This window comes from Lepidochelys olivacea, assembly GCF_965140295.1.
Source record: "Lepidochelys olivacea isolate rLepOli2 genome assembly, chromosome: 4".
NCBI lineage: Eukaryota > Metazoa > Chordata > Testudines > Cheloniidae > Lepidochelys > Lepidochelys olivacea.
Genome location: NC_140414.1, coordinates 85369265 through 85384262, shown reverse-complemented (window position 1 = coordinate 85384262; position 14998 = coordinate 85369265). Strand labels below are relative to the sequence as shown.

General features: G+C 41.7%; 1 protein-coding gene across 2 annotated transcripts in view; it reads right to left on the bottom strand.

Annotated features, from left to right (window-relative positions):
* The window catches only part of TENM3 (teneurin transmembrane protein 3), a 615209-nt gene that overhangs the window by 140607 nt on the left and 459604 nt on the right, over positions 1 to 14998 (bottom strand). For both annotated transcript variants that reach the window (XM_084626411.1, XM_084626412.1), the window contains one exon: positions 355 to 477. In XM_084626411.1, coding sequence (XP_084482537.1) covers positions 355 to 477 — 123 coding nt within the window. The remainder of the gene's footprint in view (positions 1 to 354; positions 478 to 14998) is intronic.

Below are 14998 nucleotides of genomic sequence, written 5' to 3'. Positions count from 1 at the left end.
CTAGCTGCACAGGCCAAACTCTACAAGCCCAGAGGTTTAGCCTATGAGAACTGCCAGACGGGTGGCACTGCCCCTTTCTACATCTGTAGGTCAGGATTTACCGGATTCCACTCCCTCCATCCATGTGGTGGGAGAGATGATGTGGTCCATTACAATCTGAATAAAACTTTAATTGTTTACCTCTACTGTACAATTTTTTTTAATACTGTGGTTTTTTAAAATGGCTTTATAATTTCATTAGAACTACATGATTATGGTGGAAAAAGATGAGGATGGAAAACGAAGTGATGTAAGTAGAACACAAGTTCAAGGAAAGGAAATGTTAAAAAAGAAACTGAATAAAGTTAGTCTCACCATTTTCACCAGAAGGTAACGATACAGTGTTTGTTGGCAAGGTATCAGCATTCACTTTTCCGTTCTCAAATGTGTCATTTTCAGTCTGTTGTAACTGCCAGTTGAGGCCAAAGAGATGCATCGCTGGTGATAAAAAACACATACTTTTTAAGGAGTTTGGTGCTCTTAACTGCAGTGTCAAGTGATAAATACATTTATGACAACTCACTCTAATAATAAGAAAAGGAGTACTAGTGGCACCTTAGAGACTAAGCAATTTATCTGAGCATAAGCTCTGAAACCTGTCACTCTAATAATGACATTTCCATGTTTTTATGGCAATAGCAAATTGTGTATTAAAATATACAACAATAGGAACAAGCGTTTACAGCAGAAGTGAGCAAACTACAGCCTGAGGGCCACATCCGGCCCGTGGGACCCTCCTGCCCAGCCCCTGAGCTCCTGACCCGGGAGGCTAGCCCCTGGCCCCTCCCCTACTGTCCCCCCCTCTGCAGTCTCAGCTCACTGTGCTGCCGGCGCAATGCTCTGGCTGGTGGGGCTGTGAGCTCCTGGGCAGCGCAGCTGCAGAGCCCAGCCTGACCCGGTGCTCTGTGCTGCGTGGTGGCGTGGCTGGCTCCAGCCGGGAGGCGCGACTGTAGTGCCGCCAGCCACCGGTGCTCCAGGCAGTGTGGTAAGGGGGCAGGAGTCCCAGTGGGGGGTGGGGGGGGGAGGAGGGGAATAGGGGGCGGGGTCTGGGCCACGCCTGGCTGTTTGGGGAGGTACAGCCTCCCCTAACCAGCCCTCCATACAATTTCCAAAACCAGATGCGGCCCTCAGGCCAAAAAGTTTGCCCGCCCCTGGCCTACAATGTAATTATTCAACGACAGTTTATGCTGTAGCACCAAGCAACTGCTGTATGTGCAGTTTAGTAATATAGCAATATCAGTGAATTCAATTGGCAATAAGCTCCATTAAGTAACAATACCGTGCCTCTATGTCTCACACTCAGTCTAATCGCACACTTAATGCTCTCGCACACTCATCCTGACTCTTGCACTACTCTGTCAACAGATAAAAGACAAAAGTCTGTGCCCCTTCTCCTTTCCATCTCTAAGGGCTTGTCTACATTACTGCTGGATCGGTGGGCAGCGATAGATCCAGTGGGAATCGATTTATTGTGTCTTGTCTAGATACGATAAATCGACCGCTGTGCACTCTCCCTTTCACTACGGTACTCCACCGGAGCGAGAGGCGCAGGCGGAGTTGATGGTGGAGCGTCAGTCATCAACTTACCGCAGTGAAGACACCGTGGTAAGTAGATCTAAGTACGTTGACTTCAGCACCGTTATATACGTAGCTGAAGTTGTGTAACTTAGATCGAGTTCCCCTAGGGTGACCAGATGAAATGGACAAAATATTGGGACACTTGGGGTAAGCAAAAAAAACCATCCGGAGCAGAGTTGCTGAAGCAAAAAAACCCCAAAAAACCGCCTGAGCAGCCAAAGCCGTAATATTGGAACAAATGGCTAAAAATCGGGAATTTATCGGGACGTCTGGTCACCCTAATTCCCCCCCACAGCATAGACCAGGACTAAATCTTCTGTACAGATAAATCACTTTATTTTAAAAATTAGGCTGCCTAATTGAGTTCCTAAAATAAATAATTCTGTTCTGAACAGCCAAGCAGGAGCAACCAAAGATAACAAGCAGCAGAGAGGAAGCATGCTCCAGACATTAGGGAGCTAGCCTAGGGACTCACAAGACTGTGTTCACTTCCCTAATCTGTCATAGACTTTCTGTGTGACCTTGGGCAAGTCACGTAGTCTGTCCCCACCTCCATCTGTAAAATGGGGCTATAGTATCCCTATCTCAGCAGGCTGGGATAAAGTTAAATATTGTGAGGTGCTTAGCTACTATAGTAATGAAGGCCATATAGTATTTGAGATATTGGGGGTACTCCATTCTCCCCCCCACCTCTTTTTTGTAAAAATTGCAAGAACATAAGAAAGGCCATAATGGGTCAGACCAAAGGTCCATCTAGCCCAGCATCCTGTCTTCCGACAGTGGCCAATGCCAGGTGCCCCAGAGGGAATGAACAGAACAGGTAATCATCAAGTAATCCATCCCCTGTCACCCATTCCCACCTTCTGGCAAACAGAGGCTAGGGACACCATCCCTCCGCATCCTGGCTAATAGACATTGATGGACCTATCTTCCATTAATTTATCTAGTTCTTTTTTGAACCCTGTAATAGTCTTGGCTTTCACAGCATCCTTTGGCAAGGAGTTCCACAGGTTGACTGTGCGTTGTATGAAAAAATACTTCCTTTTGTTTGTTTGAAACCTGCTGCCTATTAACTTCATTTGATGACTCCTAATTCCTGTGTTATGAGAAGGAGTAAATAACAGTTCCTTATTTACTTTCTTCACACCAGTCATAATTTTATAGACTATCATATCCCCCCTTAGTCGTCTTTTTTCCAAGAACAAGTTAAACTGTATAACTATTTACAGAGTAATTAGTCAAATTTATCTCTGGTATCATTGAACATTATTAATTAATCCCATTGTGTAGAGCTTCAAAGCAGAAAACTGATTTACACTAAAATTGTTCTAATGTCATATGAAATTTTCTCAAACTTCTTAATATGTATGGTTTGTTTTTTCCCCAATCTTCCACACCATCCAAGCCTGATTTTATTTTAAACACTGTACACTAGCTTTGTAGCCCATAGTTTTGCAGCAGATGTTATCTATAAAGCACTATTCCCAGAGCAGAGATTGAAAATGATGCTGGTGCACAAAAGTGTTTTTGTAAAATAATGTAATAATGTAGGTTTAATTTTTTTAAAAAACTATTAATATAAAAATATCAAAAAGCTAAATAATTAGGTCTCATTTCTTCTCTTCTTCCTCTCTCTCACGCATCATTGTTACAGTCAATCTCATTTATCACTTCTGCACTCAGGGCACGCAACTTCATCCCATTTGGTTCAGTTTTTGATTCCCCAATCTATCTGTATTGACTCTGGGCCTGATCACGAAGTCCTTACTCAAGATTAGGCCCTCTGTAGGATTACACCCTCCACCAGTGCCTTCTGTAAAAAAAACAAAAAAGCTTTTAGTACTGTATGTTCCAAAGATTAAAGTCCTCCCTCCAGATAAATTATTCTCTTTGTTCCAAGTCTCTGACTCCACTATCACTCTCCTTTCTCAGACCTTTAATTGGCTGTCGAGGCCTGAAATCGTAGTGATCCTTGATCCTCAAACCTTATTTCTTCCTTTTCTTCCGCCTCCCTTTTGTCTATAAATCTGCCCATCATCTTTGCCAGAAAATTGCCAGAATTAGCCCTTATTTTGACCCTGAGCTGAAATTCTTCATTATGTTTTAACTATGGTTCCTATTTGATTCTTGCACCTCTTTTAAATATGGTCTTGCTAAATTCCTAGGGCCAATTATATTTGCAGTTTTCCTGGTTCATTTCACTGGCTCCAATGGGGTTAAAGTACTGTAAACAGAACATAATTTAAAGAGGGATCTAAAATACTTCATGATCCAAAATGCTCCAAGTAGACTACTCCCCTACTCCAGTTAATGGGACTAAATCGTCTCCAACCTCTGCCACCTTTACTGGCTTCTTGTCATTCTCTGAATCTAGTTTTCTGTTTGGGGAAGAGAGCATCATTTAGTATGGGATAGAATGTAATATTGCAATCTGCCCCGAGTAAGAGGCAGTGCATAGTTGCTTCAGTTTCTGTGATCCACCTTACCATTCTGATCCCATTTTAGCTGATTCCACCCCTTGCTGATTCCACCCCTCCACAATGAAGATCTTAGCACTTTCCCTCATCCAGCTGGAACTCTCTCCCTTCCCCATAACAATTAAAGAGGTGATTAAGTATAAATTTTAACACAAGCCCATTCTTTTTAAATTATGATCAAGTCTTTCTATAAAGCACTTTATGGCAACGTGTATGATGGAAACCACAGAAAAATAAATTGCTGCCTCTTGCCCCCTCCATTCTTCTAACAATGCCAGCCTTGTTGCCTTGTTTGCCCAATTCTCCCACAACCAGCTCTAGGCTTGCTTTTTTATAGCCCCCTATGCCTGGAACACCTTCCGGAGCTAATACACTAGATCACAACTTCAAATCCCTCGTCAGAACCCATTTCTCTCATGAAACTAATGAGAAATTAGTCAGTTAATAACTCCTAGATAGTAAGATAGTTCGGGATACTTTGTGCAAATGCCTCCCCACCTCAGACCCACCCTGCAGAACTACAAATGTGAGTGTAAGTTGTCTCCCTGTCCACTCTGTTTGTATGGTTTTTCCCTTTTCAGCCCCCTATTCTTGTTTTTTGCCTTTTAGATTGTGAGCTCTTTGGGGCAGGAAGTATATTTTTATGTGTTTAGAAAAAGTGCAGAGCTAGTAGGTGATACCACAACCTAAATAAAAATAACATTTTAATTTTACAATTATATTTTCATTATCATGATCTCTTCTTTATAGCGTTCCAAACTAGCATTATACCAAATCTGTCCAACACACACACATTATATAAAAATCAACTGATTCACGAGGCATAGGCCTAATATACAGCTATTTGGGGCACCATTTTAGAGACGCAGCTAGGTAGGTAGGTTCGGGAGTGGCAGAAGCGAAGGGAGAGCATAAGGGGAACACTGCGGAGAGCTGGCAAGCTTTTTTAAAAAACAAAAAAAATAACCAATAGTCCCCCAGTGGAATGTGACACATGCTGGCCATACAGAGCAAAGGAGCTGTGTGCAAGCCAGCAAGAGTGGGTAATAAAGAAACATGTCTGGTCAAAAAGAAAAGGAGTACTTGTGGCACCTTAGAGACTAACCAATTTATTTGAGCATAAGCTTTTGTGAGCTACAGCTCACTATAAGCTTTTGTGAGCTACAGCTCACTTCATCCGATGAAGTGAGCTGTAGCTCACAAAAGCTTATGCTCAAATAAATTGGTTAGTCTCTAAGGTGCCACAAGTACTCCTTTTCTTTTTGCAAATACAGACTAACATGGCTGTTACTCTGAAACCGTCTGGTCAAATGGAGGTAGGGGGAGGGAAGAGAAAAGGCCTTCCCTGACTGGGGAACAGTAGAGGTAACTGAAGAGAGCCAACTCTGTGAAAAGAAAAGAACTGCAATACAGTCAAAGGAATATACCGGGACTATAAAAATGGAGATGTTCAACGTTTTTATTTTATGGCCTGTGGGCACTCCTGGGGTTGATCTGGCTCTGCGTTTATTTTTAGGATATCCCAATTCAGTGGTACAGTACTTTGTGTAGTAAAAGTATGGATTCTCGTGTTTGGTTTCTACTTTCATTCATTTTCAGTGCTTAAAACCCTAGATGGAGCCCTGGCGGTAGCTAAAACTCAGTGACACAAAGCAGCTCTATATCCCGTAAACCCTAGTAACTCGAACATGAACTTTAGGAAGAGAGTCAATGACCACCTTTAGTTTACATTCCGTGATGCTACGACCCATTACATATACCGAAGTCACTATGATCATAATGTCCACAGGAGGTGCAGATGATTTTAAATTCCCTTCCCTTATTGCTGGGTAGTTTCATCCGTAAACACAAATTCAGCTATCAGTTCTATGCTGATGACTCACTACTCCAGACCTGTCTACTTCTGTTCAAGCTAAAATCTCTGCCTTCTCATGGATGTCTAGCTGCCAGCTCAAGCTCAACACAAGTAAAACAGCGCTCCTAATCTTTGCTCCGATGCCCTGCCCCCTATCTCCTTTCTCAATCGCTACGGACAACACCACCATGTTGCCTACAACTCAAGCTCATAACTCCTGGCCCTACCAAATTCACAGCCTATTTTTGTAGATTTTGTAAATTTCACAGTCACAGCTTTTTAAAAAGCTTTGAATTTCACGGTTTCAGATATTTAAATCTTAAATTTCACAGTGTTGTAACAAAGCATGAATATGCATTTAAAATGACAAAATAGAAACACATACAGCCCATGACGACCCCCCCCCAAATGACAACCCCCCCACCATCCCATGCCACCCTTATTTCTGTGCTGCTGCTGGCAGCGGAGCTGCCTTTAGAGCTGAGTGCCTGGCCAGCAGCCACTGCTCTCCAGCTGCCCAGCTCTGAAGGCAGCGCAGAAGTAAGGCTGGCAATACTGTAACTCCCCACCCCATAACAGCCTGGCAACCCCCTTTTGGGTCAGGGCTCCCAGTTTGAGAAACACTGCTATATGGTAAAAGTACACAAAAGACCAGATTTCATGATCCTTACGTGTTTTTCACGGCCGTGAATTTGGTAAGGCCCCACTCATAACCTGGGTGTCATCTTCAACTCAGACCTTTCTTTAGGATCTCACACCCAGGCTCTCTCTAAATTTTGCTGAATCTTTCTGCACAACATCTCTAAGATGTGGTCTTTCTTATCCATTCATACAGCTAAAACTCTTGTCTAAGTTCCTATCATCCTGTGTTTCAATTACTGCAACATCCACCTCTCGGGTCATTACAAAGGCAGCCTTGCCCCACTTGTATCCATGTAGAATGTTACTGCAAAGATCATTTCCCTAGCTCATCGCTTTGATCGTATCACCCGCTGTTTGCATCCCTCCACTGGCTTCCCTTGCTCTAACACATCAGACGCTGCTTGTACTCACTTTCAAGGCTCTTCATGGACTATTCCCATACTACCACTCATTTCTTATTGAATTATTGATGCTCACCTCCAATCTGCCCATGGCACCAGCCTCTATTGCACACTTTAAATTTTCAAACAAGAACCTTGGTGCTAACTCCTATGCAACCCCTCATGATTCACATCCACAAAGCTCTCATTATCCACCTTCAAATTCCTCCTCAAAACTCTCCTTTGCCATGATGTCTACAAAAAACATTACAGTGATTAGGCTGCTGGTGTACTGAGACCACCGCCTATCACACTGATCAATATTATCTAATTGTTTCCTTGTATTCCCCCCCCCATCTCTCTTTATCCATCTGTTGTCTCTTGTCTTATACTTAGATTGTAAGCTCCTTGGGATGGGGCCATCTTTTTATCCCCCTGTGTTTGTAAAGCAAATAGCAAAATGGAGTCCTTGAAGTCTTTGCAAGGTCAGTCAGACCTCTGGCATACATTAAAAATCTGTTGGAACCTGATGAATTTATTTCCAAATAAGGTTACTTCAAAAATAAGTACCCACCTTCTCAAAAATGGTCCTATACCATAGACTTTGGCAAAGATGGGTTAATAAACTAAATATGAAGCAGGCCAAGTCAAGTTATAAATTTTCCAGAAGCAATTACACATATTTTTATAATGTCTCAGAAATGCCTATTCTTATTTCTTAAAATTAAAAAAAGACTTGCAAATTCTGAGGTGAAACAGACCTTTTCTGAGGAACATAAAGGGGATACACAATCAAGATTGTAATAGAAAGCTAGTCATCCATCTCTCCACATAGTAAATTTTGGGTTTGATTGGTTTGTCCCAGGGTTCAGTCAGGTGGAAACAGGAGAGGTACAGGAGACTGAGAGCAGGTTACTAATGAAATTTATCAGCCACTGGGATCCTACAACTTCAGAGATTTAAAACTCAGTAGGATTTACTGGCAAGCAACTAAAAGGAAAACAAAGTTTGTACTGAGACACCAGTGTATGTAAAATGAATAGATAAAACCATCAAGTGTGTGTGGGGGGTGGGGGGGGGGGTCATTACAGTTGCCAAAGGTTGGAAACTGGTATGTTTTGGGAAGATATATTCATTCTTTATGGGAAAGATCTGTGCATATGCAATAAACAGATCGGAAATCAGAGAGATGTATTCACTCCTCAGGACAAAAATTCCAAAGCACCTCAAACCCTTTTTTATGTGTACGCATGCACCTTTGGTCACACATTTTTATTTATTTCTGAAGCACAATAATTTGTGTACTCAAGTGATAGAATGTACTTATGCAAAATCCACTGGGACAAACTGGGTTTTTGTATGTAAATTCTATCAACTGTGCATGCAAGTGACACTGCTCAAAAATGCATGTGAAAAGTGCTGAACTTGCAAAGTTGCCTGCACATAAATGGAGGCTAGATTTAAAAATGCTGGCCCTGCAATAATGGAAAGTGAAATAGGCAGCTAGAACTCTGGTCAATGTCTGGAGTGGAGATCTCTGAAGAAAACCCCAAATGCTGTTGAAAGTAGCAGAAGTAATGCAATGGGTGGTACTTTCACTATTGTACTGGTAATGAACCAATTCTCCAGTATTGGGTTAGAAAGCAGTGTGCTGTTGGAGGTGATGTCTTTCAGATGAGAGGGCTGTCCACAGGTCCAAGGATCAATGGAGGATGAGAGGGTGAGAAGTGAGCAGCATGGGGTAGAGTCAGTGAGCATACTGTTCCCCCAACCTGTCACTGGGATGACCAGGGAGGAAAAAGAAATAACAGCCTGGGTAATGGGAGAACACTGGGAACATAGAAATGGTGGCTTGGTGGTCTCCTGGGAACAATTTTATCGCATGTTCTGTAAGGGAAAGTGACTGAATAAAATGGTGAAATGTGGCCAGAGGAACCCAATAGTGTTTGCCTCTCCCATGAGTTTTACTTCTGCAGATCTGCTGTATGATAAAATTCCACCTTTCAGTATTGAACTCTATCATCGACTGCTATTGCTGTATATATCTGGGTGATCGCAAGCTGAGGTGTATAAATTGCTTCCCTAGAATTAAACGGAATATATATATTTATATATATACACATACACATTCACACACACGCACACACACATATTTATATACCCCCACCCCCATACTCACAAACACCCATATTGATTAAAAGAAAAAGAAGACTGTTTACATTTCCAAAACAATGTGAAAAGATTACAATGCAAACCAAGTAAATTGCAATTACTACTCAGTGTTGCTGAGGCATTATTTTCCATTCATCTCCCTGTTGACAATGAATTTTCAAACGAAATATTTGAAAACTGAAGTTTTAAAAAAATTATTTACCACGTGTTTTTCTTGCAGCTACAATTAGAATTTGAACCTTCTTAAGGACCTAGAGTGGGCTGGATATAATTCAACTTGAAAATTACTGATTTTCTCTAATTTTAACCTTAAGATATGCAGCATAATACTCCCAATTTGGTAAGAGACAGGTGTGAAATAAACCCCTTCATTTACAATCTGATTTGCATTCATCTGCTGTCCACTAAAAATATGCTTTTCAGATGTACACTTCATTGCAGATCAAGAAAATAGTTAATTAAAAATAAGTGAAATGATCAAAGCACAAGTTCTTCATATGCTTTTGGTCTTTTCTCAAGTTATCACAAAGCCAGTTTTGGACGTGTAAAATCCAAGCAACAGCAATTTATGCTGTTCAACCTCATCAGAAAGTAGCCAATAAGACGATGCATGTTTTTTTAAAGAGTAGCTGAACCTTTACTTCTCAAAGCTGTACATTTATAAATGGAATTTCACTGCATGATCACATGGAAACTCGCCAAAGTCTACTGAGATCTCTTCATATAATAGTTGGAAAAGTTGTGCTCTCTATCCTTGTATTTTTGAATGGATTTGACCCATCCATTAATTTTGCAGTTTTATCTGTGAAAAAATCTAATCTTGATCCCATATGCTCCATTTTCTGTAAAACTTGTTCATAAAACAATCTTTGCAAAACACATCACAAAGGATATTGCTTAGAGAGAATGTGGCAACAAAGATACGTCAGGTAGATTTTATGGATGAGGTTTCTTTGTTTTGGCCTCTAACCAGACATGATTATATGATATTTTTACACATTCTATATTTTTCATTTCCACGGTTGTTATGGGTGGATGATAGTCTCTGCATTTTTTCTTGTTGTTCACTAAAAATGGAATGCACAATGTGTATTTTTCAAAAAATACACATATGGCTGATGTCACATTCTATTTTACAGGTCAGCTATTTTCTTGCAATAACAATGATCATCTTATCAACTGTCAATAACATTATCTGAAACTTAATCAAGGTTCAACTGCAACCCTAGGTTTCCAATAACCAGGCCTAAAGAACATTACTCAGTAGACAATTACAGACAATATTTATCTGATATTCATCCTGTTTCCTATTTGTGCCTTTATTCTAAAGACTCCAATATTACCCAGGATTCGCCACTGAGTAATACTCTAAGATGATATGTTCAGGCCCTAGAATTTCGGCTGAATATTGTTTATTTACACTTGTGATGAATGAACCTTAAAAAGCATAGAGTTTCAGTTCAGTTAAGCCAGCCTTGCAAAATTATATTTGCCCTCAAATGAATACTTTATTTATTTATATTATTTTTACTTACAATTATTACTGTTATTTTACAGAAGATGAGAAACAATGTCATTTGTTTTCATCATTGTGTTAAGGCAGGGATAAGCATATTAGGCATATGGTTTGGCAAATGTTCAGTTTTTACAAGGCTGAGTTAACTGTTGGTCGCTTACTTACACAGTTTTTCAGCTCTCCCTGTTCACTCCTTTCTCAACCTTTCACTCCTTCCTCCAGAATGATCTTTCTCCCTGCCCTCGAACCCCTGGCAGCTCTCTTCTGGGGCAAGGTTGAGGCTCAGGTTCATTCTTATATTTTTTTATGCCATTTCCCCCAACTCTATTAAAAATCTTTTCCAAAGCCACATCAATCATTGCAGTGCTCACAAAAAGCAATCTGTTTAGAAAAGAAATACTAAGTAAATTACACTGCCATTATATTGTCTGAGCATCTTTTGGAAATGTCTCATTTATGTGAGCACATCACAAAAAAGGGTACAAATTTGGCCTTTTATGGTTTAAGAGCTTTAAGGTTTAAACTTCAAAAATTCTTAAGGAATAGCAAAACTTCAAATTTAAGTATCTAGGCTATAAGAATAATAATGAAATGATTCAGTACTTTGAAAGGTACTATAGGATCAGCTGACAATCTACTTGCATGTTGGTGGCAGAGAAATGTGCAATCTGTGAAAAGATTTAAGAAACCAAATAGAACAGAGTCAAATAAAGGTCAGATTAATATAATGTTCAAATGACACACTGAGCTGGGATTTTACAGTTTCTAGTGAAACACTTGTGCTGTGTATTTCAAATCTCATAAATGGGTAAAACACATCAAAAGCTTTTTATATCCCATATTAAGAGTGATAGAATTTTATAGCAAACATGCAATAAGGAGAAATGTAATGAGCTTTAATGAAGGATGATAATATGGTTTGATAAGAATTTCTGGAATGTCACCAGCTCAGGAATGTAAGACGAAAGCATCTGTATGTAAAGATTGTAGTTTGTTATTTGGACCCCCACAGGGCTAAACTGTGATTAGAACTACATATTTTTCCATAAATTAGCTTTTGTTTTGAATTTCCTGCTGAGTTCACATGCAAGTTGATTGAATGTGCAAGTCAATATATAGGTTTTCTAATCCATTGCTGTTTGTTACATTTTATGCTATTACAACCACCTACATGTAGATCAAATGTAGGTCACTGGGGTCCATGCAAAATAACCCATGGCCCCTTTGGAAAGATTTTCTAAGTGGTTATCCCTATGCTAGATAATTATCACTTACCTATTCTCAATGCATGTTTACTTAGATACGTAACAAGTCAAACACTTGAATCAGACTTACACACAAAACCACACAGTTTGTTTAATAACACATATAATGCTATTTGCAGTGTTGTTATAGCCATGTTGGTCCCAGGATATTAGAGAGACAAGGTGAGTGAGGTAATATCTTTTACTGGATCAACTTCTGCTGGTGAAAGAGACAAGTTTCCAAGGTATACACAGCTGAAGAAGAGCTCTGACAAGCTTGAAAGCGTTCTCTCTCTCACCAACAGAAGTTGGTCAATAAAAGATATTACCTCACCCACAATGTCTCTGTAATATAGTAAAAAGAAAAGGAGTACTTGTGGCACCTTAGAGACTAACCAATTTATTTGAGCCTAAGCTTTCGTGAGCTACAGCTCACTTCATTGGATGCATCCAATGAAGTGAGCTGTAGCTCACGAAAGCTTAGGCTCAAATAAATTGGTTAGTCTCTAAGGTGTCACTAGTACTCCTTTTCTTTTTGCAAATACAGACTAACACGGCTGCTACTCTGAAATCTGTAATACAGTGCTATGGCAGAGACACTGGGTCTCTCTACCCAAGGAGTAGCACATAGCTTCATTTCTTTGCCTTCAAACATCCTCCAACACACTCCTCTGCCCTTCTACATCCTAGCTCAACTCCCTGATCATTTACCCTGGTGCAACATGGGAAGTCAAGATAGGATGAGAGCTGAGGCGGATTAAGGTTTCCTGGGTCCCTGGGCCAGAGCAAGTGGGGTCCCCCTCCCCATTCTTCCTCCTGTGGCCCTGCCCCATCCAACCTCTTCTGCTCGTGGCCCTTCCCTCAGCCCCACCCCTTTCTGCCCCTTCCCCGTTCCACCCAGGTTCCGCCCCCATTCTGCCACCCCCACCGCAGCCCTGGAATCCCTTTTGCTCCTTTCTGCCCCCCTCCCCACTGCGGCCACAAGACTGGAGAAGCTCTGTCCCCGCACCACAGTACCAGGGCGCCGCGGGGACTGAGAGCTCCTTCATAGAATCATAGAATATCAGGGTTGGAAGGGACCTCAGGAGGTCATCTAGTCCTACCCCCTGCTCAAAAGCAGGACCAATCCCCAATTTTTGCCCCAGATCCCTAAATGGCCCCCTCAAGGATTGAACTCACAATGGGTTTAGCAGGCCAATGCTCAAACCACTGAGCTATCCCTCCCCCCTTCAGTCACAGGGCTGCAGTGGGGGTCTGCCAGAGAGAGGGGTCAGGCACGGGGGCTTCTCCTGCTGCCCCGCGGCTTCTGCCAGGGATGAGTGAGGGGTGCTGGGACTTCCCCCACCTGGGGGCTTCTGCCGGGGATGGGGTTGGGCCGTGGCTGCTGGAGGGAGGAGGAGGCTTCTCCCATCCTACGGCTTCTGATGGGGTCGACCCGGGGCTGCTGGGGTGGGTGTGGGGCTTTCCTTGCCCGGGGCTGCTGCGGGCAGTGTGGTTCGGGCACTGGGGCTTGCCGCTCCCTCCACCCCACCCTCCCCGGCAGCTGGGGCTATGGGCTTCCGTCCCCGGTGGTGGATTTTTTCCAGGGGCCCTCCAGTTGGCTGGGCCCCCTGAACACAGCCCCATGGCTAATTTGCCACGGATTAGAGACTGTGTGGGGAGTCATTGTGGGATGAGCAAGGACATGGAAGAAAGGGGAAGGTAGATTTGTTTGTTGGCTTTGTTTGGTTTTCCTCTTTAGGTTTATGGAAAAAACAATGAGGAGTCCTTGTGGGACCTTAGAGGCTAACAAATTTATTTGTGCATAAGCTTTCGTGGGCTAAGCCCAAATAAATGCGTTAGTCTCTAAAGTGCCACAGGGACTCCTCGTTGTTTTTGCTGATATAGACTAACATGGCTACCCCTCTGAAACCTGTCACCATTTAGGTTTATGGGTTACTCAATAATTGTGCTATGAACCTGTTTGTGGGTGGGCAGAATGATGATGAAACCTAACTCCCTCTTGCTTGTATACTCTGATATTAAAACAAGCTTACAGACAGTAAAGAAATCAGGAATCTACCCTGTTTTTAAGAAACTTTTGATCGTTACTCTTAAAAAGCCTTGTCATCAGAAAAGGTACAGAAATTGGGACTGATTCAATATTGTCTACTGTATTAGATGGTGGTGGTATAAACAAAGAGTTGGGCCTTGTTAGTCAACAGGAAAAATAGTTTAGAATTTCATATTTAATTTAATAGTTTCTAAAGTAAAAATAAGCCACAACACTGGGTTCTAAAAATCTGCAGGAGATGTTAAGAACAGAACAATATTAGTTCTAGGCCAGCAGCCACAGCTGAAATTGATGGGAAAGTGCTATCAACTGAGAGGCTGGCTGCCATTCATGTTATCATATGAATGGATGTTGGATCAGCAAACAGGGCAAATGCTTTAAAATAATTACCCTGTTTTGGCTCCTGCTGAATCAGAACAGCAAACCCAAATCCATCTCTCCTTTTCAAATTTGTGGGAGTCTGCCTGTCAACTCCCTTCTGGGATGACAGTTTAGGGATCTGCTCTCTGACTTGCCAGAGAGAGAAAGAGAGGAAGCAGATTGGGACCCACATCCTGGATAGTAGCAGGGTAGCAGTCCAGAGACCTGTCATCCAGCAGCTTGAAAAGATTGGTGGGAGCAGCCTATGGACATTCTCTGGTAATGTTAGCTTACTAGTAACTTCTGAGGCCCAGATTCTCAAAGGTATTTGGGCACCTAACCCCACATTGAAATTAATGGGAGTCTGGGCCCAAGAGATTTGTAATTTCTGAAGATTAAAGAGTAGATGGAATGCAGATGAGTTAGTGACATCCACAAATGAAGAGTAAAGGCACTGAACCAAATTCTGAGCTGATTTATACCCTGTGCAACCCAACTAAGTTAAATGGTTTGCTAAAGGCATCAATCTGTGCAGACCACTAATGGTTTGGAATTTACATCAGGGCTGCTGAAATATGGCCCTTTACACATTTTAGTCATCATGCCATCTATGTACTATAACAGAATACATTAGTACACTCTATTAACAAGACCTGGCAGTGGAACCCTACAGATCTATCTC